This window comes from Oncorhynchus gorbuscha, unplaced genomic scaffold (genome assembly GCF_021184085.1).
Source record: "Oncorhynchus gorbuscha isolate QuinsamMale2020 ecotype Even-year unplaced genomic scaffold, OgorEven_v1.0 Un_scaffold_672, whole genome shotgun sequence".
Lineage (NCBI taxonomy): Eukaryota > Metazoa > Chordata > Actinopteri > Salmoniformes > Salmonidae > Oncorhynchus > Oncorhynchus gorbuscha.
The window spans coordinates 12,501-39,000 of NW_025745760.1; the positions used below are offsets into that span (position 1 = coordinate 12,501).

Below are 26,500 nucleotides of genomic sequence, written 5' to 3' on the forward strand. Positions count from 1 at the left end.
GGTTCAGGTGGATATATATATATATAGAGAGAGGGGTTCAGGTGGATATAGAGAGAGAGGGTTCAGGTGGATATATATATATATAGAGAGAGAGGGTTCAGGTGGATATATATATATATAGAGAGGGGGTTCAGGTGGATATAGAGAGAGAGGGGTTCAGGTGGATATATATATATATAGAGAGAGGGGTTCAGGTGGATATATATATATATAGAGAGAGAGGGTTCAGGTGGATATATATATATATATAGAGAGAGGGTTCAGGTGGATATAGAGAGAGAGGGTTCAGGTGGATATATATATATAGAGAGAGGGTTCAGGTGGATATATATATAGAGAGAGAGGGGTTCAGGTGGATATAGAGAGAGAGGGGTTGAGGTGGATATAGAGAGAGAGGGTTCAGGTGGATATATATATATAGAGAGAGAGGGGGTTCAGGTGGATATAGAGAGAGAGTGTTTGACAAAGGAACTAAAGGTCACGACCTTCACATGCCCCCGCATTCTGCAGCTCTCTGTGTGTGTCTACTGAGGGTTCAGGTGGATATATATATAGAGAGAGAGGGTTCAGGTGGATATATATATATATATATAGAGAGAGAGGGTTCAGGTGGATATATATATATAGAGAGAGGTTATGGATATAGAGAGAGAGGGTTCAGGTGGATATATATATATATAGAGAGAGAGGGTTCAGGTGGATATAGATAGAGAGAGAGAGGGTTCAGGTGGATATATATATATATATAGAGAGAGGGGTTCAGGTGGATATAGGTTCAGGTGGATATATATATAGAGAGAGGGGTTCAGGTGGATATATATATATATAGAGAGAGAGGGTTCAGGTGGATATATATATATAGAGAGAGGGGTTCAGGTGGATATATATATATATAGAGAGAGGGGTTCAGGTGGATATATATATATAGAGAGAGAGGGTTCAGGTGGATATATATATATATAGAGAGAGGGTTCAGGTGGATATATATATAGAGAGAGAGGGTTCAGGTGGATATATATATATAGAGAGAGGGTTCAGGTGGATATATATATATAGAGAGGGTTCAGGTGGATATATATATAGAGAGAGAGGGTTCAGGTGGATATATATATATATAGAGAGAGAGGGTTCAGGTGGATATAGAGATTCAGGTGGATATATATAGAGAGAGAGGGTTCAGGTGGATATATATATGATATAGAGAGAGAGGGTTCATATATAGAGAGAGAGGGTTCAGGTGGATATAGAGAGAGAGGGTTCAGGTGGATATAGATGGATATATATATATAGAGAGAGGGGTTCAGGTGGATATAGATAGAGAGTGTTTGACAAAGGAACTAAAGAGTCAGGACCTTCACATGGATATAGAGAGGGTTCAGGTGGATATATATATATATAGAGAGAGGGGTTCAGGTGGATATATATATATATATATAGAGAGAGAGGGTTCAGGTGGATATATATATATAGAGAGAGAGGTTCAGGTGGATATATATGGATATATATATAGAGAGAGAGGGTTCAGGTGGATATATATATATAGAGAGAGGGTTCAGGTGGATATATATATATATAGAGAGAGGGTTCAGGTGGATATATATATATATAGAGAGAGGGGTTCAGGTGGATATATATATATAGAGAGAGGGTTCAAAGTGGATATATAGATAGAGAGAGGGTTCAGGTGGATATATATATAGAGAGAGAGGGTTCAGGTGGATATATATATATAGAGAGGGGTTCAGGTGGATATATATATATAGAGAGGGTTCAGGTGGATATATATATATAGAGAGGGTTCAGGTGGATATATATATATATAGAGAGGTTCCATACGGGCTGTTGAAATGTTGACTCCCTAATATCAAGAGCATGTGATGATCCCAAGAGTGTTCTCTGTCTGTCTCTCTGTGAAGATCCCAAGGAGTGTTCTCAGGTGGATATATATATATAGAGAGAGGGTTCAGGTGGATATAGAGAGAGGGGTGGTTCAGGTGGATATAGAGAGAGATTTCTGGTGATTCAGGTGGATATAGAGACAGGTGTGATTTGGTGGAGATTCAATTTAGTTCAGTGAAAGATATCCATTAACAGAGAAAGAGGGTTCAGGTGGATATATATATATATATATAGAGGAGAGAGGTTCAGGTGGATATATATATATAGAGATTCAACTGAGGGTTCAGGTGGATATATATTATAGAGAGAGAGGTTCAGGTGGATATATATATAGAGAGAGAGGGGTTCAGGTGGATATAGAGAGAACCTTCAGGTGGATATATATATAGAGAGAGAGGGGTTCAGGTGGATATAGAGAGAGAGGGGTTGAGGTGGATATAGAGAGAGAGGGTTCAGGTGGATATATATATATATAGAGAGAGGGGTTCAGGTGGATATAGAGAGAGAGTGTTTGACAAAGGAACTAAAGGTCACGACCTTCACATGCCCCCGCATTCTGCAGCTCTCTGTGTGTGTCTACTGAGCCATGCTGCACACAGACATACACACACAGTACACACACACACACACACACACACACACACACACACACACACACACACACACACACACACACACACACACACACACACACACACACACACACACACACACACACACACACACACACACACACACACACACACACACACACACACACACACACACACACACCTCGTTCCATACGGGCTGTTGAAATACCCCATTGACTCCCTAATATCAAGAGCATGTGATGATCCCAAGGAGTGTTCTCTGTCTGTCTCTCTGTGAAGATCCCAAGGAGTGTTCTCTGTCTGTCTCTCTGTGAAGAACTCTAGGAGTGTTCTCTGTCTGTCTCTCTGTGAAGATCCCTAGGAGTGTTCTCTGTCTGTCTCTCTGTGAAGATCCCTAGGAGTGGTATCTGTCTGTCTCTCTGTGAAGGTCCCTAGGATTGGTATGTGTCTGTCTCTCTGTGAGGAACGCTAGGAGTGGTCTCTGTCTGTCTCTCTGTGAGGATTCCAGAACGATCAACATTTCTGTTGTGATGGAATCACTTGGCAAGACTCAGATTGCAATTATAAACAGGTGTGATTTGGTGCCTTGAGATTAAAATATTTCTGGTAATTTAGTTCAGTAAGAAAGACAAAAAACACACCTTTATCCATTAACAGTCTTGTTATTTCTGGGCTCCAAAGAGATTCAGTGATTTCATATCCTGTAATGATTATTTTGTGACATAAAAAAAAAAACATTCGACTCTGCAGTATAATAGATAGCTGGATGGCTGGACAGGAAACAGGAAGGTTTTTGTCTTGAAACAAAATGTCACCCTATCCCCTACGTTGTGTGTCCAATGGGCCCTGGTTCCAAAGTAGTGCACTACGGCTACGGGGATAACTAGTCAGTTGTATAAACGAATGCATTCAACTGAAACGGGTCTTCCTCATTTAACCCAACTCCTCTGAATCAGAGAGGTGCTGGTTGGGGGGGGGTGCTGTCTTAAACATGTTCTCAACACCCGGGGGGTTAACTGCTTCGCTCAGGAGCAGAACGACAGATTTCCGGGTATTCGAACCAGCAACCTTTGGGTTACTGGCCCAGCGTTCCTACCCTCCAGGCTACCTGCCGTCCCTCACAGGAATCTAAGGTCTGTTTTTCTTTAAATGTCTGGTCCTCTCTGATCTCTGAGCTGATCTAGACAACCTTTTCATTAACATGGCTAATTAGAATGATTAGAGAGGCTAATATGACTGATAATGGCTGAGGAGAGAGAGAGAGAGAGAGAGAGAGAGAGAGAGAGAGAGAGAGAGAGAGAGAGAGAGAGAGAGAGAGAGAGAGAGAGAGAGACAGAGAGAGAGAGAGAGAGAGACAGAGAGACAGAGAGAGGGGATAAGGAAGTGGATAAACAGACAGCGAGAGAGTGAGTGCATTGACCTCCTGTTCAGTCTCTCCATCTCGTGTTTAGGATGTCGATACTGTCTGTACCACGTCTGGGAGTTGGGACCCAGGCTCCCCCTCTCTCCATCCCTTCCATCTCCCCTCCTCCCCCTTTCCTCATTGACTCTGAGCCACAGAGCAAATACGCTGCAGCAACATTGACACAACATTGACGGGACGGACAATTGAGACACCCCAGAGAGAGAGAGGGATAGATTTAGAGGGAGAAAGAGAGTGAGATACAGAGAGAGAATGAGAGAGAGACAGAGAGAGACAGAGAGAGAGAGAGACAGAGAGAGACATAGAGAGAGACAGACAGAGAGAGAGAGAGAGAGAGAGAGAGAGAGAGAGAGAGAGAGAGAGAGAGAGAGAGAGAGAGAGAGAGAGATTGACATAGAGAGAGACAGACAGACAGAGAGTTGGAGAGAGAGGGAGATCATGAAATCGCCACAGAGAGGGACAGAGAAACAGAGGGAGAGAGAGAGACAGAGAGAGAGGATAGAATTACTAGAAGAAGAGACAGTCCTGGCTCCAGAAATGCATTTGATACTGAAAAAGGTTGCATGACTGGGAAGATAACCATAAAAACATCAATGCCTTTTATGTTTAAAATCAATACAGAGAGTATATATTTTTAAACCTGCAGATATTTAGCTAGAAAGGGAAAGTCCAGTAGCCCTCCGCTTACTGATGGGCTTAGCACAGGCGGTGGTGATCCTCCGTTCCCTCTCCTTAGTCGAGGCAATATTAACCAGGGAAATTGTGTCTCAATTGTGTCACTTCTCTGGCGTTCATTGGACGCAGAGTCAGGGAATATATGCAACAGTTTGGGCCGCCTAATTTGCCAGAATTTTACGTAATTATGACATAACATTGAAGGTTGTGCAATGTAACAGGAATATTTAGACTAATGGATGCCACCGATTAGATAAAATACGGAACGGTTTCATATTTTACTGAAAGAATAAAAGTCTTGTTTTCGAGATTATAGTTTCCGGATTCGACCATATTAATGACCTAAGGCTCGTATTTCTGTGTGTTATTATGTTTTAACTAAGTCTATGATTTGATAGAGCAGTCTGACTGAGCGGTGGTAGGCAGCAGCAGGCTCGTAAACATTCATTCAAACAGCACTTTTGTGTGTTTTGCCAGCAGCTCTTCGTTGTGCGTCAAGCATTGCACCATTTATGACTTCAAGTCCATCAACCCCCGAGATTAGGCTGGTGTAACCGAAATGGCTAGCTAGTTAGCGGGGTGCACACTGATAGCGTTTCAAACGTCACTCGCTCTGAGACTTGGAGTAGTTGTTCCCCTTGCTCTGCATGGGTAACGCTGCTTCAAGTGTGGCTGTTGTCGATGTGTTCCTGGTTCGAGCCCAGGGAGGAGCGAGGAGAGGGACGGAAGCTATACTGTTACACTGGCAATACTAAAGTGCCTATAAGAACATCCAATAGTCAAAGGTTAATGAAATACAAATGGTATAGAGAGAAATAGTCCTATAATAACTACAACCTAAAATGTCTTACCTGGGAATATTGAAGACTCATGTTAAAAGGAACCACCAGCTTTCATATGTTCTCATGTTCTGAGCAAGGAACTGAAACGTTAGCTTTCTACGTTAGCTTTCTTACATGGCACATATTGCACTTTTACTTTCTTACACTTTGTTTTTGCATTATTTAAACCAAATTGAACATGTTTCATTATTTATTTGAGGCTAAATTGATTTTATTGATGTATTATATTAAGTTAAAATAAGTGTTCATTCAGTATTGTTGTAATTGTCATTATAAAAAACATTTTTAAACAATCATCTGATTAATCGATATCGGCTTTTTTTGGTCCTCCAATAATCGGTATTGATATCGGCGTTGAAAAATCATTTTCCGTCGACCTCTAGTTGGCAGTCTCTATGGGATTGCCACAGGGTTCAAATATTGGGCCGACTCTTTTCTCTGTCTACATCAATGATGTCGCTCTTGCTGCTGGTGAGTCTCTGATCCACCTCTACGCAGACGACACCATTCTGTATACTTCTGGCCCTTCTTTGGACACTGTGTTAACTAACCTCCAGACAAGCTTCAATGCCATACAACTCTCCTTCCGTGGCCTTCAACTGCAAGTAAAACTAAACCGATCGCTGCCCACAACTGCCCGCCCGCGCAGCATCAATACTCTGGACGGTTCTTACTTAGGATATGTGGACAACTATAAATACCTAGGTGTCTGGCAAGACTGTAAACTCTCCTTCCAGACCCACATCAAACATCTCCAATCCAAAATTAAATCTAGAATCGGCTTCCTATTTCACAACAAAGCATCCTTCACTCACGCTGCCAAACATACCCTCGTAAAACTGACCATCCTACCGATCCTTGACTTCGGCGATGTCATTTACAAAATAGCCTCCAACACTCTACTCAACAAACTGGATGCAGTGTCATCCGTTTTGTCACCAAAGCCCCATAACCCACCACTGCAACCTGTACATTTTTGTTGGCTGGCCCTTGCTTCATACTCATCGCCAAACCCACTGGCTTCAGGTCATCTACAAATCTCTGATAGGTGAGGCGCCGCCTTATCTCAGCTCACTGGTCACCATAGCAGCACCCACCCGTAGCACGCGCTCCAGCAGGTATATCTCTCTAGTCAACCCCCAAAGCCAATTCCTCCTTTGGCCTCCTTTCCTTCCAGTTCTCTGCTGCCAATGACTGGAATGAATTGTAAAAATCACTGAAGCTGGAGACTCATACCTCCCTCACTAACTTCAAGCACCAGCTGTCAGAGCAGCTCACAGATCACTGCACCTGTACATAGCCCATCTGTAAATAACCCATCCAACTACCTCATCCCCATGCTGTATTTATTTATTTATCTGGCTCCTTTGCACCCCTGTATTCTCTACTTACACATTCATCTTCTGCACATCTACCATTCCAGTCTAATTGGTATATTGTAATTACTTCACCGCCACCATGGCCTATTTATTGCCTTACCTCCCTTTTCTTACCTCATTTGCACACACTGTATATAGATTTTCTTCAACTGTGTTATTGACTGTATGTTATGTTTACTCCATGTGTAACTCTGTGTTGTTGTTGTTTGTGTCGAACTGCTTTGCTTTATTCTTGGCCAGGTCGCAATTGTAAATGAGAACTTGTTCAACTTGCCTCCCTGGTTGAATAAAAGTCAAATAAAAAATAAATAAATAAAAGTTGTGACGTTCTGGATGCAATCAGAAACAATTATTTTATTTTAATTATTTTTTAAATTATTTTATTATTTTATTATTTTTAGGGAATATGGTGTTGTTTTAGATAACCTAGGAGTTAGACATCCCATTAACATAACGCTCTGTCTGTTTAACTAACTAACTCACTAACCAACCAACATGTACAGTAACTGACTAACTGCCCGTGTGGTTACAATGTAGTCATGTGACATGTCTCTTTATTCCATGTTAAACCCATTGTTACATCATCAGAATGTGTTGCAGTCGGAAGTTTAAATACACTTAGAGTCATTAAAACTAGTTTACATACACTTAGGTTGGAGTCATTAAAACTAGTTTACATACACTTAGGTTGGAGTCATTAAAACTAGTTTACATACACTTAGGTTGCAGTCATTAAAACTAGTTTACATACACTTAGGTTGGAGTCATTAAAACTAGTTTACATACACTTAGGTTGCAGTCATTAAAACTAGTTTACATACACTTAGGTTGGAGTCATTAAAACTAGTTTACATACACTTAGGTTGGAGTCATTAAAACTAGTTTACATCCACTTAGGTTGGAGTCATTAAAACTAGTTTACATCCACTTAGGTTGGAGTCATTAAAACTAGTTTACATACACTTAGGTTGGAGTCATTAAAACTAGTTTACATCCACTTAGGTTGGAGTCATTATAACTAGGTTTTCAACCACTCCACAAATATCTTGTTAACAAACTATAGTTTTGGCAAGTCGGTTAGGACATCTACTTTGTACATGACACAAGTCATTTTTCCAACAATTGTTTACAGACAGATTATTTCACTTATAATTCACTTTATCACAATTCCAGTGGGTCAGAAGTTTACATACACTAAGTTGACTGAGCCTTTAAACAGCTTGGAAAGTTCCAGAAAATGATGTCATGGCTCTAGAAGCTTCTGATAGGTTAATTGACATCATTTGAGTCAATTGGAGGTGTACCTTCAAACTCAGTGCCTCTTTGCTTGACATCATGGGAAAATCTAAAGACCTCAGAAAAAAATTGTAGACCTCCACACGTCTGGTTCATCCTTGGGAGCAATTTCCAAACGCTTGAACATACCACGTTCATCTGTACAAACAAAAGTACACAAGAATAAACACAATGGGACCACGCAGCCGTCACACCGCTCAGGAAGGAGACGCGTTCTGTCTCCTAGAGATGAACGTACTTTAGTGTGAAAAGTGCAAATCAATCCCAGAACATCAGCAAAGGACCTTGTGAAGATGCTGGAGGAAACAGGTACACAATTATCTATATCCACAGTAAAACAAGTCCTATATCGACATAACCTGAAAGGCTCAGCAAGGAAGATGCCACTGCTCCAAAACCGCCATAAAAAAGCCAGACTACGGTTTGCAACTGTACATGTGGACAAAGATTGTTATTTTTTGAGAAAAGTCCTCTGGTCTGGTGAAACAAAAATAGATATGTTTGGCCATAATGACCATCGTTATGTTTGGAGGAAAAAGGGGGAGGCTAACAAGCCAAAGAACCCCATCGCAACCGTGAAGCACGGGGGCGGCAGCATCATTTTGTTGGGGTGCTTTGCTGCAGAAGGGACTGGGGCACTTCACAAAATAGATAGCTTCATGAGGAAGGAAATTATGTGGATATATTGACGCAAAATCTCAAGACATCAGTCAGGAAGTTAAAACTTGGTCACAAATGGGTCTTCCAAATGGACAATGACCCCAAGCATACTTTCAAAGTTCTGAAAAAACATGGCTTAAGGACAACAAAGTCAAGGTATTGGAGTGGCCATCACAAAGCCCTGACCTCAGTCCAATAGAACATTTGTGGGCAGAATTGAAAAAGCATGTGCAATCCAGGCCTACAAACCTGACTCAGTTACACCAGCTCTGTCAGGACGAATGGGCCAAAATTCACCCAACTTTTTGTCGGAAGCTTGTGGAAGGCTACCCAAAACGTTTGACCCAAGTTAAACAATGTAAAGGCAATGCTACCAAATACTAATTGAGTGTATGTGAACTTCTGACCCACTGGGAATATGATGAAAGAAATTAAATCTGAAATAAATCATTCTCTCTAGTATTATTCTGACATTTCACGTTCTTAAAATAAAGTGGTGATACTAACTGACCTAAGACAGGGAATCTTTTACGAGGATTAAATGTCAGGAATTGTGAAAAACCGATTTTAAATGTATTTGGCTAAGATGTATGTACACTTCCGACATCAACTGTACATTCCATTCAGCACAGTTCAGTAGAAGCTCCTCTTCTCTTCAAGAACATGTTTTCTTCATTAATTAAAGTAAACAAATTAAATAGAATCTGGTACCCTTTCCTCCCCCCTCCTCCCCCTCCACTCAACATTCTCCCCCTCTTCCCCCTCCTCTCTTCATTCTCCCCCTCCTCTACATTCCTCTCATCATTCAACCCCCCTACCCCCCTTCAGGAGCTCTTGTTGCAACACCAACCGGGGACACATTTGGGAGTAGCACAACACCGACAGGGGACACATTTGGGTGTAACACAACACCGACAGGGGACACATTTGGGTGTAACACAATACCGACAGGGGACACAATTGGGTGTAAGACAACACCGACAGGGGACACATTTGGGTGTAACACAACACCGACAGGGGACACATTTGGGTGTAACACAACACCGACAGGGGACACATTTGGGTGTAACACAACACGTTGTAAACACTCTCCTCTCTCCCTTCACAGACAGACAATTTTCCCGCTGAGCCCAATTACATGGGCAGCAGGCAGCAGTTTGTTCAAAGGTAAGGACTCATCATGAATCCCAATAGTCTATATGCTTTATAGTTATAACTAGATCCTATACTAGTACTGTACCCTAACCCTTTATAGTTATAACTAGATCCTATACTAGTACTGTACCCTAACCCTTTATAGTTATAACTAGATCATATACTAGTACTGTACCCTAACCCTTTATAGTTATAACTAGATCATATACTAGTACTGTACCCTAACCCTTTATAGTTATAACTAGATCCTATACTAGTACTGTACCCTAACCCTTTATAGTTATAACTAGATCCTATACTAGTACTGTACCCTAACCCTTTATAGTTATAACTAGATCATATACTAGTACTGTACCCTAACCCTTTATAGTTATAACTAGATCCTATACTAGTACTGTACCCTAACCCTAACCCTTTATAGTTATAACTAGATCCTATACTAGTACTGAACCCACAGAAGAGTTTTATCAATCTAGTAGAAATCAGAAATGAAATGGAAATAGATGTTCAGTCTGTCCAAATCAAGTCCCCTATATAAACCTAACCCCTAACCCCTGACCCTATCCCCTGACCCTAAACCCTGACCCTAAACCCTAGACCCTAAACCTAACCCTAAACCTAAACCTAAGCCCTAAACCTAACACTAAAACCTAAACCCTAACCCTAAACCCTGACCCTAAACCCTAACCCTAAACATAACCCCTAAACCCTAAACCTAACCCTAAACCCTAAACCCTACCCTAACCCTAACCCTAAACCCTAAACCCTAAACCCTAACCTCTAACCCCTAAACACTAAACCTAACCCTAAACCCTAATCCCTAACCCTAAACCCTAAATCCTAACCCTAAACCCTAACCCTAAACCCTAACACTAATCCCTAATCCATAATCCCTAACCCTAAACCCTAACCTTAAACCCTAATCCCTAATCCCTAACCCTAAACCCTAAACCCTATTTATTTATATCTTTAATTGTTTCTTGTCCTGTAGCAGCTCGACATTCAAGGACCCAGAGCGAGCCAGCCTTAGAGACAGTGGTCATGGCGATAGTGATCAGGCCGATAGCGACCAGGACACTAATAAAGGCTCCTGCTGCGACATGTCGGCCAAGGAGGCTCTGAAGATGAAGGCTACGGGCGTTAAACCACCTCCTCTGGAACAGGGTGAGTCCTCGTTACCTGGTTACTCTTCACCGTCAGACATGATCACCTCCTTCTGTTGTGAAGTCAGCCTTGTCTGAGTCTGGAACAGGGTGAGTCCTCGTTACCTGGTTACTCTTCACCGTCAGACATGATCACCTCCTTCTATTGTGAAGTCAGCCTGTCTGAGTCTGGAACGATCGGCTGTTTTTGTAGAGTTACGTAGCTAGATGTACAAGTCAACTCCCTGGACAGGATGCTAGTCTATCTCCTGTTTCTGTAGTGTTATGCTAGCTAGATGTACAAGTCAACTCCCTGGACAGGATGCTAGTCTATATCCTGTTTCTGTAGTGTTAGCTAGCTAGATGTACAAGTCAACTCCCTGGACAGGATGCTAGTCTATCTCCTGTTTCTGTAGTGTTATGTAGCTAGATGTACAAGTCAACTCCCTGGACAGGATGCTAGTCTATCTCCTGTTTCTGTTGTGTTACGTAGCTAGATGTACAAGTCAACTCCCTGGACAGGACGTTCGTCTGTCGCAGGGCCTTAGTTGGCATAGTCACAAAATGGCGGTCTGAAATTCCCTTCCTTGAAGATAAAGGTTATGGGCATTAAACCGCCCCCACTCTGGAGCAGGGTGAATCTTATGTTTAGTTCTAGTTTACAGTCTGACGAGAACACCTTCTATTCTGGAGGCATACTCTACTGGCTTTCACAAAATGGCAGTTTGGATTCTGTTTCCCTTTTTCAATCTGACACGATCAAACCTTTGAGAAGATGTTTATACTTGTGAGTCCTCATTCAGTTTACAATCTGAGACTCTGACATCAACCCCTTCTATTCTGAAGATAGTTGGCGTAGTCACAACATGGCGATTGGTTCTTCCCTTCCATGGTCCCTCCCCTCAGCCACACCTCTCCTCTGGCTCTTCCATGGTCCCTCCCCCCAGCCACACCTCTCCTTCTGGCTCTTCCATGGTCCCTCCCTTCAGCCACACCTCTCCTTCTGGCTCTTCCATGGTCCCTCCCCTCAGCCACACCTCTCCTTCTGGCTCTTCCATGGTCCCTCCCCTCAGCCTCACCTCTCCTTCTGGCTCTTCCATGGTCCCTCCCTTCAGCCACACCTCTCCTTCTGGCTCTTCCATGGTTCCTCCCCTCAGCCACACCTCTCCTTCTGGCTCTTCCATGGTCCCTCCCCTCAGCCTCACCTCTCCTTCTGGCTCTTCCATGGTCCCTCCCCTCAGCCTCACCTCTCCTTCTGGCTCTTCCATGGTCCCTCCCTTCAGCCTCACCTCTCCTTCTGGCTCTTCCATGGTCCCTCCCTTCAGCCTCACCTCTCCTTCTGGCTCTTCCATGGTCCCTCCCCTCAGCCTCACCTCTCCTTCTGGCTCTTCCATGGTCCCTCCCTTCAGCCTCACCTCTCCTTCTGGCTCTTTGTCTTTGTCTTCCTCTTCATCACTTTCCATTTCCCTTTTATCCCCCCTCCTCTGTTTTCCTCATCACCTCATTTTCACGTCTTTTGTTTGCTCTCTCTCTCTCCCTTCCTTCCTGTCTCTCTCTCTCTCCCTTCCTTCCTGTCTCTCTCTCCCTCCCTTCCTGTCTCTCTCTCTCCCTTCCTTCCTGTCTCTCTCTCCCTTCCTTCCTGTCTCTCTCTCCCTTCCTTCCTGTCTCTCTCTCTCTCCCTTCCTTCCTGTCTCTCTCTCTCTCTCTCTCTCTCTCTCTCTCTCTCTCTCTCTCTCTCTCTCTCTCTCTCTCTCTCTCTCTCTGTCTCTCTCTCTTTCTTCCTTCCTTCCTTCCTTGCTCCCCCTCTCTCTCTCTCTCTCTCTCTGTGTATTCCAGCCACGTTGTCAGTTTATCAAAGCAGACAAGCACATTATGTTTTTATAAGCCCAACCACTTTCCCCTTTCCATTTAGACCCTCCTTCTCTCCCTCCCCTCCCTCCCCTCCACCCTCCCTCCCTCCCTCCCCTCCACTCCTACTGCGCTCCTCCTCTCCCTCACTCCTCTCATTCCCCGGCAGCAGTGTGATGGTGTAAAAGTTTTATAATGGAACAAGGGAAAGGACTTAGCATGCGGCAGGCAGACGATGTAACATCCTGCGCAGCTGATTAAATATGAATAATTACTCTAAGCGCTGTTGGTAGGGCAGATTACACAGGACATGTGTAGAACCATAACTCTGGAGAGGCTCGTACTCAGCCCTCTATTTCCCCGGTGTTCCGTTCTGCCAACGGATGGAGAGGTGGAGCACGGAGGAGAGGGAGGATGAGGAGATGTAGTCTCCTGAGATACGGTGGTAGTTAGGATCGTAGAGTTTCCTACAACGTAGAGGACAGGAGATGATGAAGAGGAGATGTAGTCTCCTGAGATACGGTGGTAGTTAGGACCGTAGAGTTTACTACAACGTAGAGGACAGGAGATGATGAAGAGGAGATGTAGTCTCCTGAGATACGGTGGTAGTTAGGATCGTAGAGTTTACTACAACGTAGAGGACAGGAGATGATGATGAGGAGGGAGGGTGAGGAGATGTAGTCTCCTGAGATACGGTGGTAGTTAGGATCGTAGAGTTTACTACAACGTAGAGGACAGGAGATGATGATGAGGAGGGAGGGTGAGGAGATGTAGTCTCCTGAGATACGGTGGTAGTTAGGATCGTAGAGTTTACTACAACGTAGAGGACAGGAGATGATGAAGAGGAGGATGATGAGGAGATGTAGTCTCCTGAGATACGGTGGTAGTTAGGACCGTAGTGTTTCAGTAGAGGATAGAAGGGATGTCTGTCTGTCTGTCTGTCTGTCTGTCTGTCTGTCTGTCTGTCTGTCTGTCTGTCTGTCTGTCTGTCTGTCTGTCTGTCTGTCTGTCTGTCTGTCTGTCTGTCTGTCTGTCTGTCTGTCTGTCTGTCTGTCTGTCTGTCTTAATAGCGTTTGTCTTTCCATTGGGTTTTACATTACACTGGCGAGAGGAATTGGCCAATTAAAGGCGGCCATATGTTTCCAATTTTGAAAATGTACTAATTTAATCGTCCATGAGAACGATTCAGAGTAATAGATGGAAATTATGGAAACATTTATATGTGACGATGCTTATGACAAAATGTGTTTTGTACCACTATGACTGACCCTGTACAACAACACATATCATACTACTATGACTGACCCTGTACAACAACACCTATCATACTACTATGACTGACCCTGTACTACAACACCTATCATACTACTATGACTGACCCTGTAAAACAACACCTATCATACTACTATGACTGACCCTGTACTACAACACCTATCATACTACTATGACTGACCCTGTAAAACAACACCTATCATACTACTATGACTGACCCTGTACTACAACACCTATCATACTACTATGACTGACCCTGTAAAACAACACCTACCATACTACTATGACTGACCCTGTAAAACAACACCTATCATACTACTATGACTGACCCTGTAAAACAACACCTATCATACTACTATGACTGACCCTGTAAAACAACACATTACACTGCACCTATCTATGAAATAACACACATGGAATAATTTAGTAACCCCCAAAAAGTATTTTATATTTTTCAAAGGAGCCTCCCTTTGCCTTGACAACAGCTTTACACACTCTTAGGGTTCTCTCAACCAGCTTCATGATTCATTGGTTGGTCACTTGGTATTCTATTCTCTCTTTGTCTTTACCTCATTCTGCTCTCTCTCTCTCTCTCTCTCTCTACATATATATATATATACCTAATTTTTCATCTCTCTCTCGCTGTCTCTCGCCCTCTCTCTCTCTCTCTGTCCCTCCCTCCCTCCCTCCCCCTCCCTCCACCCCTCCATCCTTCCCTCCCTCCCTCCCTCCCTCCACCTCTCCATCCACCCCTCCCTCCCTCCCTCCACCCCTCCATCTCTCCCTCCATTCCTCCACCCCTCCCTCCCTCCCTCCACCCCTCCATCTCCCCCTCTATTCCTCCACCCCTCCCTCCCTCCACCCCTCCATCTCTCCCTCCCTCCCCTCAGTCTCTAATTCCGATATTCTGATATGTAGAATGTGTCTCTGTCTGGCTCTGAGCAGCACGAGGGTCCAACTCTCAAGTCATTCATTAAACTGACCAATGTGGGAGTTTGTTCCTGGGTCCTAAATGACATCCTATTCCCTGGTCAACAGTAGGGTACTACTAACCGTGTGGTCACAGTAGGGCACTACTAACCATGTGGGTCCTGGTCAACAGTAGGGCACTACTAACCGTGTGGGTCCTGGTCAACAGTAGGGCACTACTAACCGTGTGGGTCCTGGTCAACAGTAGGGCACTACTAACCGTGTGGGTCCTGGTCTACAGTAGGGCACTACTAACCGTGTGGGTCCTGGTCTACAGTAGGGCACTACTAACCGTGTGGTCAACAGTAGGGCACTACTAACCGTGTGGGTCCTGGTCAACAGTAGGGCACTACTAACCGCGTGGGTCCTGGTCTACAGTAGGGCACTACTAACCGTGTGGGTCCTGGTCAACAGTAGGGCACTACTAACCGTGTGGGTCCTGGTCAACAGTAGGGCACTACTAACCGTGTCTCCTTTCAACAGTAGGGCACTACTAACCGTGTGGGTCCTGGTCAACAGTAGGGCACTACTAACCGTGTGGGTCCTGGTCAACAGTAGGGCACTACTAACCGTGTGGGTCCTGGTCTACAGTAGGGCACTACTAACCGTGTGGGTCCTGGTCTACAGTAGGGCACTACTAACCGTGTGGTCAACAGTAGGGCACTACTAACCGTGTGGGTCCTGGTCTACAGTAGGGCACTACTAACCGTGTGGGTCCTGGTCTACAGTAGGGTCCTGGTCTGGTCTACAGTAGGGCACTACTAACCGTGTGGGTCCTGGTCTACCTACTAACCGTGTGGGTCCTGGTCAACAGTAGGGCACTACTAACCGTGTGGGTCCTGGTCAACAGTAGGGCACTACTAACCGTGTGGTCTACAGTCCACTACTAACCGTGTGGGTCCTGGTCTACAGTAGGGCACTACTCTCTGCTGTTTCCTGAACCGTGTGGGTCCTGGTCAACAGTAGGGCACTACTAACCCCCTCCTGGTCAACAGTCCTACTAACCGTGTGGGTCCTGGTCAACAGTAGGGCACTACTAACCGTGTGGTCCTGGTCAGTAGGGCCTACTAACCGTGTGGGTCCTGGTCAACAGTAGGGCACTACTAACCGTGTGGTCTCAGTAGGGCTCCCGTGTGGGTCCTGGTCTCAGTAGGGCACTACTAACCGTGTGGGTCTGGTCAACAGTAGGGCACTACTAACCGTGTCTCTGGTCCTGGCTCTGTAGGGCACAGTACTACTAACCGTGTGGGTCCTGGTCTACAGTAGGGCACTACTAACCGTGTGGTCAACAGTAGGGCACTACTAACCGTGTGGGTCCTGGTCAACAGTAGGGCACTACTAACCGTGTGGGTCCTGGTCAACAGTAGGGCACTACTAACCGTGTGGGTCCTGGTCAACAGTAGGGCACTACTAACCGTGTGGGTCCTGGTCAACAGTAGGGCACTACTAACCGTGTGGTCTACAGTAGGGCACTACTAACCGTGTGGGTCCTGGTCACAGTAGGGTGTGGGTCCTGGTCAACAGTAGGGTACTAAACCGTGTGGGTCTGGTCACAGTAGGGCACTACTAACCGTGTGGGTCCTGGTCAACAGTAGGGCACTACTAACCGTGTGGTCTACAGTAGGGCACTACTAACCGTGTGGTCTACAGTAGGGCACTACTAACCGTGTGGTCTACAGTAGGGCACTACTAACCGTGTGGTCCACAGTAGGGCACTACTAACCGTGTGGTCTACAGTAGGGCACTACTAACCGTGTGGTCTACAGTAGGGCACTACTAACCGTGTGGGTCCTGGTCAACAGTAGGGCACTACTAACCGTGTGGGTCCTGGTCTACAGTAGGGCACTACTAACCGTGTGGGTCCTGGTCTACAGTAGGGCACTACATAGGGAAAATTGAGATTTGGGATGCAGGCCGTGTATTAATTAAGCAGAAGTGTATCCTCCCCAAAAATGTAAGCTATTAATTGGTGATTAATTGATGCAGTGATTTGCCTGCGTGTGAGCAGCCACTAATCCTTGTACCGCTGCTGTGTGTGTGTGTGTGTGTGTGTGTGTGTGTGTGTGTGTGTGTGTGTGTGTGTGTGTGTGTGTGTGTGTGTGTGTGTGTGTGTGTGTGTGTGTGTGTGTGTGTGTGTGTGTGTGTGTGTGTGTAAAGGCATGATTATCTCGTTCCAGTTGAGTTGACACCATCATTGCCATGTCCTTCAGGCAGCAGAGATATATCACCCAGAGAGAGAGATAGATATCACCCAGAGATAGAGAGAGATGTCACCCAGAGATAGATATATCACCCAGAGATAGAGAGAGATGTCACCCAGAGATAGAGAGAGATATCACCCAGAGATAGAGAGAGATGTCACCCAGAGATAGAGAGATATATCACCCAGAGATAGAGAGAGATGTCACCCAGAGAGAGAGATAGATATCACCCAGAGATAGAGAGAGATGTCACCCAGAGATAGATATATCACCCAGAGATAGATAGATATATCACCCAGAGATAGAGAGATATATCACCCAGAGATAGAGAGATATATCACCCAGAGATAGAGAGATATATCACCCAGAGATAGAGAGATATATCACCCAGAGATAGAGAGATATATCACCTAGAGATAGAGAGATATATCACCCAGAGATAGAGAGAGATGTCACCCAGAGATAGAGAGATATATCACCCAGAGATAGAGAGATATATCACCCAGAGATAGAGAGAGATGTCACCCAGAGATAGAGAGAGATGTCACCCAGAGATAGAGACATATATCACCCAGAGATAGAGAGAGATGTCACCCAGAGATAGAGAGATATATCACCCAGAGATAGAGAGATATGTCACCCAGAGATAGAGAGATATATCACCCAGAGATCACCCAGAGATAGAGATATATCACCCAGAGATAGAGATATATCACCCAGAGATAGAGAGATCACCCAGAGATAGAGACATATATCACCCAGAGATAGAGAGAGATATCACCCAGAGATAGAGAGATATATCACCCAGAGATAGAGAGAGATGTCACCCAGAGATAGAGAGATGTCACCCAGAGATAGAGAGATATCACCCAGAGATAGAGAGATGTCACCCAGAGATAGAGAGATGTCACCCAGAGATATATCACCCAGAGATAGATATATCACCCAGAGATAGAGAGATATATCACCCAGAGATAGAGAGATATATCACCCAGAGATAGAGAGAGATGTCACCCAGAGATAGAGAGATATATCACCCAGAGATAGACAGAGATATCACCCAGAGATAGAGAGAGATGTCACCCAGAGATAGAGAGATATATCACCCAGTGATAGACAGAGATATCACCCAGAGATAGATATATCACCCAGAGATAGAGAGAGATGTCACCCAGAGATAGAGAGATATCTCCCAGAGATAGAGAGATATATCACCCAGAGATAGATATATCACCCAGAGATAGAGAGATATATCACCCAGAGATAGATATATCACCCAGAGATAGAGAGATATATCACCCAGAGATAGAGAGATATCACCCAGAGATAGAGAGATATATCACCCAGAGATAGATATATCACCCAGAGATAGAGAGATATATCACCCAGAGATAGAGAGATACATCACCCAGAGATAGAGAGATATATCACCCAGAGATAGAGAGATATATCACCCAGAGAGGGGGATGAGGGAATGGAGGAGGGAGAAATGACATGCCATTAGGCTAGGAGGTGTGAGTGTTCTGCCATTAGGCTAGGAGGTGTGAGTGTTCTACCATTAGGCTAGGAGGTGGGAGTGTTCTGCCATTAGGCTAGGAGGTGGGAGTGTTCTGCCATTAGGCTAGGAGGTGTGAGTGTTCTGCCATTAGGCTAGGAGGTGTGAGTGTTCTGCCATTAGGCTAGGAGGTGTGAGTGTTCTGCCATTAGGCTAGGAGGTGTGAGTGTTCTGCCATTAGGCTTGGAGGAGGTGGAGGTGAGTGTTCTACCATTAGGCTAGGAGTTGTGAGTGTTCTGCCATTAGGCTAGGAGGTGGGAGTGTTCTGCACCTGCTAATTAATGATTGGAGTGTTGATAATCAGATTGCTATGCCTTGTTTAAGATCGAGTAAGGTAGGGAGAGGGAGGATGAGAGACTATGCCTTGTTTAAGAACGAGTAAGGTAGGGAGAGGGAGGATGAGAAACTATGCCTTGTTTAAGAACGAGTAAGGTAGGGAGAGGGTTAGACATTTAATAGAGAGAGAGAGATACAGAGAGAGAAGAGGGAGAGGGAGAGAGAAACTAAGAGAGAGAGAGAGAGAGACAGAGAGAGAGAAGAGAGAGAGGAGAGAGAGAGAGAGAGAGAGAGAGAGAGAGAGAGAGAGAGAGAGAGAGAGAGAGAGAGAGAGAGAGAGAGAGAGAGAGAGAGAGAGAGAGAGAGAGAGAGAGAGAGAGAGAGAGAGACAGAGAGAGAGAGAGAGAGAGAGAGACAGAGAGAGAGAGACAGAGAGAGAGAGAGAGAGAGAGAGAGAGAGAGAGAGAGAGAGAGAGAGAGAGAGAGAGAGAGAGAGAGAGAGAGAGAGAGAGAGAGAGAGAGAGAGAGAGAGAGAGAGAGAGAGACAGAGAGAGAGAGAGAGAGAGAGAGAGACAGAGACAGAGAGAGAGATGTTCTGTTGACACCAGGGCAGTTCCGTAGGCAGCAGTGGTGGGATGTTATTGACCTCCATGTTCAAATCAAATCAGAGGTTTATATACCACGGCTAAGGGCTGTGTCCAGGCACCATAAGAACAGCCGTGGTATATTGTCCATATACCACACCTCCTCGGGCCTAGTGATGCACGGACCGGTTTGTATTTTTACTTTGCCTCCTATAAGGGTACATTTTGTTAAATGTGATTCTCCGTGTGAAACTTCACTCCGCTCCTTGAGTCATCTCCCCCCCTCTCTCTCTCCCTGCCGCTTCCCACACAGACTTAGCCCCGCCCCCTCTCTCCATGCCGCTTCCCACACAGACTTTGCCCCGCCCCCTCTCTCTCTCCCTGTCGCTTCCCACACAGACTTTGCCCCGCCCCCTCTCTCTCTCCCTGTCGCTTCCCACACAGACTTAGCCCCGCCCCATCTCTCTCTCCATGCCGCTTCCCACACAGACTTAGCCCCGCCCCCTCTCTCTCTCCATGCCGCTTCCCACACAGACTTAGCCCTGCCCCCTCTCTCTCTCCATGCCACTTCCCACACAGACTTAGCCCCGCCCCCTCTCTCTCTCCATGCCACTTCCCACACAGACTTAGCCCTGCCCCCTCTCTCTGCAGCCATGCCACTTCCCACACAGACTTAGCCCCTCCCCTGTCTCAAGGAGCTCGTTTGATGTTCCTCGACCACCAGACCACTTCCTTCAGTCTGCACGGTCAATGCAGCACATGCAACATACAACAATGTTATTTGTCCCTCTCTCCTTTCTCCACTTCTCAGCCTCCATCTCCAATCTCCTCTCCTCAGCCTCCACTCCTCAGCCCCCTCTCCTCAGCCCCCACTCCTCTCTCCTCTCCTCAGCCCCCACTCCTTTCTCCTCTCCTCAGCCCCTTCTCCTCTCTCCTCTCCTCAGCCCCCTCTCCTCAGCCCCTCTCCTCAGTCCCCTCTCCTCTCTCCTCAGCCCCCTCCCTCTCCTCTCCTCAGCCCCCACTCCTCAGTCCCCTCTCTCTCTCTCCTCAGTCCCCTCTCCTCTCTCTCTCCTCAGTCCCTCCTCCTCCTCCCTCAGCCCCCTCTCCATCTTCTCCCCTCCTCTCCCATTCCTCTCTCCTCTCCTCAGTCCCCTCTCCTCAGCCCCCACTCCCCTCTCCTCTCCTCAGTCCCCCTCCTCTCCTCAGCCCCCTCTCCTTTCTCCTCTCCTCAGCCCCCACTCCTCAGTCCCTCTCCTCAGCCCCCTCTCTCCTCAGCCTCCACTCCTCTCCCCCTCTCCTCTCTCATCTCCTCAGCCCCCTCTCCTCTCTCCTCTCCTCAGTCCTCCTCCTCTCCTCAGCCTCCCTCCTCTCTCCTCTCCTCAGCCCCCTCTCCTCAGTCCCCTCTCCTCCTCCTCAGCCTCCACTCCCCTCTCCTCTCCTCAGCCCCCTCTCCTCTCTCCTCTCCTCAGTCCTCTCTCCTCTCCTCAGTCCTCCAATCCTCTCTCCTCTCCTCAGCCCCCTCTCCTCTCCTCCTCTCCTCTTTGTCTCTCTCTCTCATCAGCCTCCAGCCTCTTCCTCTCCTCAGCCTCCACTCCTCTCTCCCATCTCCTCAGTCCTCTCTCCTCAGTCCTCTCTCCTCTCCTCAGCCTCCACTCCTCTCTCTCTCTCCTCAGTCCTCTCTCCTCAGTCCTCTCTCTCTCTCTCTCAGCCTCCTCTCCTCTCTCCTCTCCTCAGTCCCCTCTCCCCTCTCTCTCAGCCTGTCACCTCTCACTCTCTCTCTCTCCTCAGCCCCCTCTCCTCTCCTCAGTCCCCTCTCCTCTCCTCAGCCTCCACTCCTCTCTCCTCTCCTCAGTCCTCTCTCTCTCTCCTCTCTCAGTCCTCTCTCTCCTCTCCCCTCTCTCTCTCTCAGTCCTCTCTCCTCTCCTCAGTCCCCTCTCCTCTCTCCTCAGTCCACCTCTCTCTCTCCTCTCCTCAGCCTCCCTCTCCTCTCTCAGCCCCTCTCTCCTCTCTCCTCTCCTCTCTCCTCTCCTCAGTCCCCTCTCTCTCTCTCCTCAGTCCCTCTCTCCTCTCCTCAGCCTCCACTCCTCTCTCTCTCTCAGTCCTCTCTCTCCTCTCCTCAGCCTCCACTCCTCTCTCCTCTCCTCAGTCCCCTCTCCTCTCTCCTCTCTCTCAGCCCACCTCTCCTCTCTCTCTCTCTCTCAGCCCCCTCTCTCTCTCTCTCTCTCTCCTCAGCCTCCTTCCTCCTCTCTCATCTCCTCATCCTCCAATCCTCTCTCCTCTCCTCAGCCTCCTCTCATATCTCCACTCCTCTTCTCCTTCTTTGTCTTGTCTCTCTGATTACTAGGGAGAATCATAATCAGAGGTTGTTGATTAAAAAGCACAGCCATTTCAATAGCATTAATTAAACGGTCAAAAGTCAAATCTGATGCCCTTTTCACACTAACACATCACCATGGCAACAAAACTTAGACTTCCTCTACTTCCTATCTTTCTCCTCTCTCTCTCTCTCTCTCTCTCTCTCTCTCTCTCTCTCTCTCTCTCTCTCTCTCTCTCTCTCTCTCTCTCTCTCTCTCTCTCTCTCTGTCTCTCTCTCTGTCTCTCTCTCTCTCTCTCTCTCTCTCTCTCTCTCTCTCTCTCTCTCTCTCTCTCTCTCTCTCTCTCTCTCTCTCTCTCTCTCTCTCTCTCTCTCTCTCTCTCTCTCTCTCTCTCTCTCTCTCTCTCTCTCTCTCTCTCTCTCTCTCTCTCTCTCTCTCTCTCTCTCTCTCTCTCTCTCTCTCCTCTCTCTCTCTCTCTCTCTCTCTCTCTCTCTCTCTCTCTCTCTCTCTCTCTCTCTCTCTCTCTCTCTCTCTCTCTCTCTCTCTCTCTCTCTCTCTCTCTCTCTCTCTCTCTCTCTCTCTCTCTCTCTCTCTCTCTCTCTCTCTAGCTGACTGTAAAAAGGCTATTTGGCATCATTTATATTTCATGGCTCTAGATAATGCAGCCTGTTCTGTTCCAGCCGAGTCACTCGCTTTTATTTGTTTTGAATCTTGTAAATGTCTTAACACACCACACACACACACACACACACACACACACACACACACACACACACACACACACACACACACACACACACACACACACACACACACACACACACACACACACACACACACACACACACACACACACACACACACAGAGATATAGACAGACAGAGAGAGGGATAGAGACCCCCTACTCCATTCCTTCATATGTCTTACTGCGATCGACTCTAAATAGACACTGTGTCTGTTCATCAATAATGTGGCAGGGTTTCTCTCTACACACCACGTCTGTCTCTACTCAAAGCATATCGCCATAGAAACTACGAGACATGACATGCAAACTCCTTAAATCCCTGTTTTCTCCTCAGCTTTCAGTTCTATAGTGATCCTCACTCTTTTCCTGTGTCCGAAATCACACCATTTACCATACAGCCCTTCAGACGCTGTTCAAAACTAGTGCCCTCTATAGGGAATAGAGTGTCATTTGGGACGTGCTGTCCAGGTTCAACATTCTCCTGCTGGTAGTCTGAGCGTTCTGCTGGCCAGGTTCATCATTCTCCTCTAGTAGTCTGAGCGTTCTGCTGTCCAGGTACATCATTTTCCTGCTAGTAGTCTGAGTCTGCTGTCCAGGTTCATCATTCTCCTCTAGTAGTCTGGTTCTGCTGTAGTCCAGGTTCATCATTCTCCTCTAGTAGTCTGAGGGTTCTGCTGTCCAGGTTCATCATTCTCCTGCTAGTAGTCTGAGGGTTCTGCTGTTCCAGGTTCATCATTCTTCCTCTCTAGTAGTCTGAGGGTTCCAGGTTCATCATTCTCCAGGTCTGAGCATCATTCTCATTCTCTCTAGTAGTCTGAGGGTTCTGCTGTCCAGGTTCATCATTCTCCTCTAGTAGTCTGAGCGTTCTGCTGTCCAGGTTCATCATTCTCCTCTAGTAGTCTGAGCGTTCTACTGTCCAGGTTCATCATTCTCCTCTAGTAGTCTGAGCGTTCTGCTGGCCAGGTACATCATTCTCCTCTAGTAGTCTGAGCGTTCTGCTGTCCAGGTACATCATTCTCCTCTAGTAGTCTGAGCGTTCTGCTGTCCAGGTTCAACATTCTCCTCTAGTAGTCTGAGGGTTCTACTGTCCAGGTACATCATTCTCCTGCTGGTAGTCTGAGGGTTCTGCTGACCAGGCACTCTAGGGAAGTTACCTTCCCTCTCACAGTCCATCAGCTGCTCCAGTGTTCTCTAGAGAAGATACCTTCCTTCTCACAGTCCATCAGCTGCTCCAGTTACCTTCCCTCTCACAGTTCATCAGCTGCTCCAGTGTTCTCTAGAGAAGATACCTTCCTTCTCACAGTCCATCAGCTGCTCCAGTTACCTTCCCTCTCACAGCTCATCAGCTGCTCCAGTGTTCTCTAGAGAAGATACCTTCCCTCTCACAGTCCATCAGCTGCTCCAGTGTTCTCTAGGGAAGATACCTTCCTTCTCACAGTCCATCAGCTGCTCCAGTGTTCTCTAGGGAAGTTACCTTCCCTCTCACAGTCCATCAGCTGCTCCAGTGTTCTCTAGGGAAGATACCTTCCCTCTCACAGTCCATCAGCTGCTCTAGTTACCTTCCCTCTCACAGTCCATCAGCTGCTCTAGTTACCTTCCCTCTCACAGTCCATCAGCTGCTCCAGTTACCTTCCCTCTCACAGTCCATCAGCTGCTCTAGTTACCTTCCCTCTCACAGTCCATCAGCTGCTCTAGTTACCTTCCCTCTCACAGTCCATCAGCTGCTCTAGTTACCTTCCCTCTCACAGTCCATCAGCTGCTCTAGTTACCTTCCCTCTCACAGTCCATCAGCTGCTCCAGTGTTCTCTAGGGAAGATACCTTCCCTCTCACAGTCCATCAGCTGCTCCAGTGTTCTCTAGGGAAGATACCTTCCCTCTCACAGTCCATCAGCTGCTCCAGTTACCTTCCCTCTCACAGTCCATCAGCTGCTCCAGTGTTCTCTAGGGAAGTTCCCGTCCCTCTCACAGTCCATCAGCTGCTCCAGTGTTCTCTAGGGAAGATACCTTCCCTCTCACAGTCCATCAGCTGCTCCAGTGTTCTCTAGGGAAGAAATCTTCCCTCTCACAGTCCATCAGCTGCTCCAGTTACCTTCCCTCTCACATTCCATCAGCTTCTTCAACTCCTGGGATTATGATGCTCTGCTGTTTATGATCATCACCATGGTGATATTGATGTTGAAATCCCCCTCTGGTGCAGAACCAAAGGGTGGAGTGGAACCGAGCGGAACCAAGTCGAACAGTGTTTGTGTTCTGATGTTCCGATGTTCCAATGTTCTGATGTTCTGATGTTCCAATGTTCTGATGTTCCGATGTTCCAATGTTCTGATGTTCTGATGTTCCAATGTTCTGATGTTCTGATGTTCCAATGTTCTGATGTTCCAATGTTCTGATGTTCCAATGTTCCGTTGTCCCGATGTTCCAATGTTCCGATGACCTAGATAACACAGCATTCTCCTTTATGTAATGATCAGCGTCCTTCATTCAATATCCTTCTTGTCCGGGGAATGTGTTGTTTGTCTATAATACCACGGATGGTTTGAGATCATGTATTGTCTTGGTTACTCCACAGAACATCAGCATTATTGCACCCTATATTCCCTATGTAGTGCACTACTTTTCATAACAAGAGCCCCTATGTCAAAAGTAGTGCGCTACATAGGGAAGTGGGTGTCATTTTGGACTCAGACATTGTGTTTGTGAGTTAATGACTAAACAGCTGCTGAGAAAACAGCTTCAGTGAAAATGTGTTAATTACAGACGTCAAAAAGATTGGTCTTAGCAGGTGTGTGTGTGTGTGTGTGTGTGTGTGTGTGTGTGTGTGTGTGTGTGTGTGTGTGTGTGTGTGTGTGTGTGTGTGTGTGTGTGTGTGTGTGTGTGTGTGTGTGTGTGTGTGTGTGTGTGTGTGTGTGTGTGTGTGTGTGTGTGTCACATCTGTCTGTTGTGTAATGTAATAAATACATCTCATTGAGGCACGTCGTAACATTGTTCAAATCAAGACACATTTCGTCACGTGATTGTTGTCTTTTTCTGACAAACCATCTCTTCTCTTCATGTTTGTGTAAATGAGCGGATCAGAAAATGTATTTTTATAGACAATGATGACACACACACACACACACACACACGCACGCACGCACGCACGCACGCACGCACGCACACACACACACACACACACACACACACACACACACACACACACACACACACACACACACACACACACACACACATGATTCATTGTTGCTTGACTGTCTCTTCAAAATGGCATTGGTGTCTTTTAAAACTCTATAGTTATTTAAAACGCTATAGTTATTTAAAACCCTGTAGTTATTTAAAACCCTGTAGTTATTTAAAACTCTGTAGTTATTTAAAACTCTGTAGTTATTTAAAACCCTGTAGTTATTTAAAACTCTGTAGTTATTTAAAACCCTATAGTTATTTAAAACCTATATAGTTATTTAAAACCCTGTAGTTATTTAAAACTCTATAGTTATTTAAAACCTATATAGTTATTTAAAACCCTGTAGTTATTTAAAACTCTATAGTTATTTAAAACCCTGTAGTTATTTAAAACTCTATAGTTATTTAAAACTCTATAGTTATTTAAAACTCTATAGTTATTTAAAACTCTATAGTTATTTAAAATGCTATAGTTATTTAAAACGTTATAG

At 45.9% G+C, this 26,500-nt stretch overlaps 1 protein-coding gene across 1 annotated transcript in view; it reads left to right on the forward strand.

Moving 5' to 3' along the window:
* The first annotated feature begins 9,837 nt into the window (after window positions 1-9,837).
* Window positions 9,838-26,500, forward strand: part of LOC124019755 (protocadherin-17-like) — an 87,700-nt gene continuing 71,037 nt past the window's right edge. The window contains exons 1-2 of the mRNA XM_046335179.1: window positions 9,838-9,934; window positions 10,914-11,086. Coding sequence (XP_046191135.1) covers window positions 9,906-9,934; window positions 10,914-11,086 — 202 coding nt within the window. The 5' untranslated portion in view covers window positions 9,838-9,905. The remainder of the gene's footprint in view (window positions 9,935-10,913; window positions 11,087-26,500) is intronic.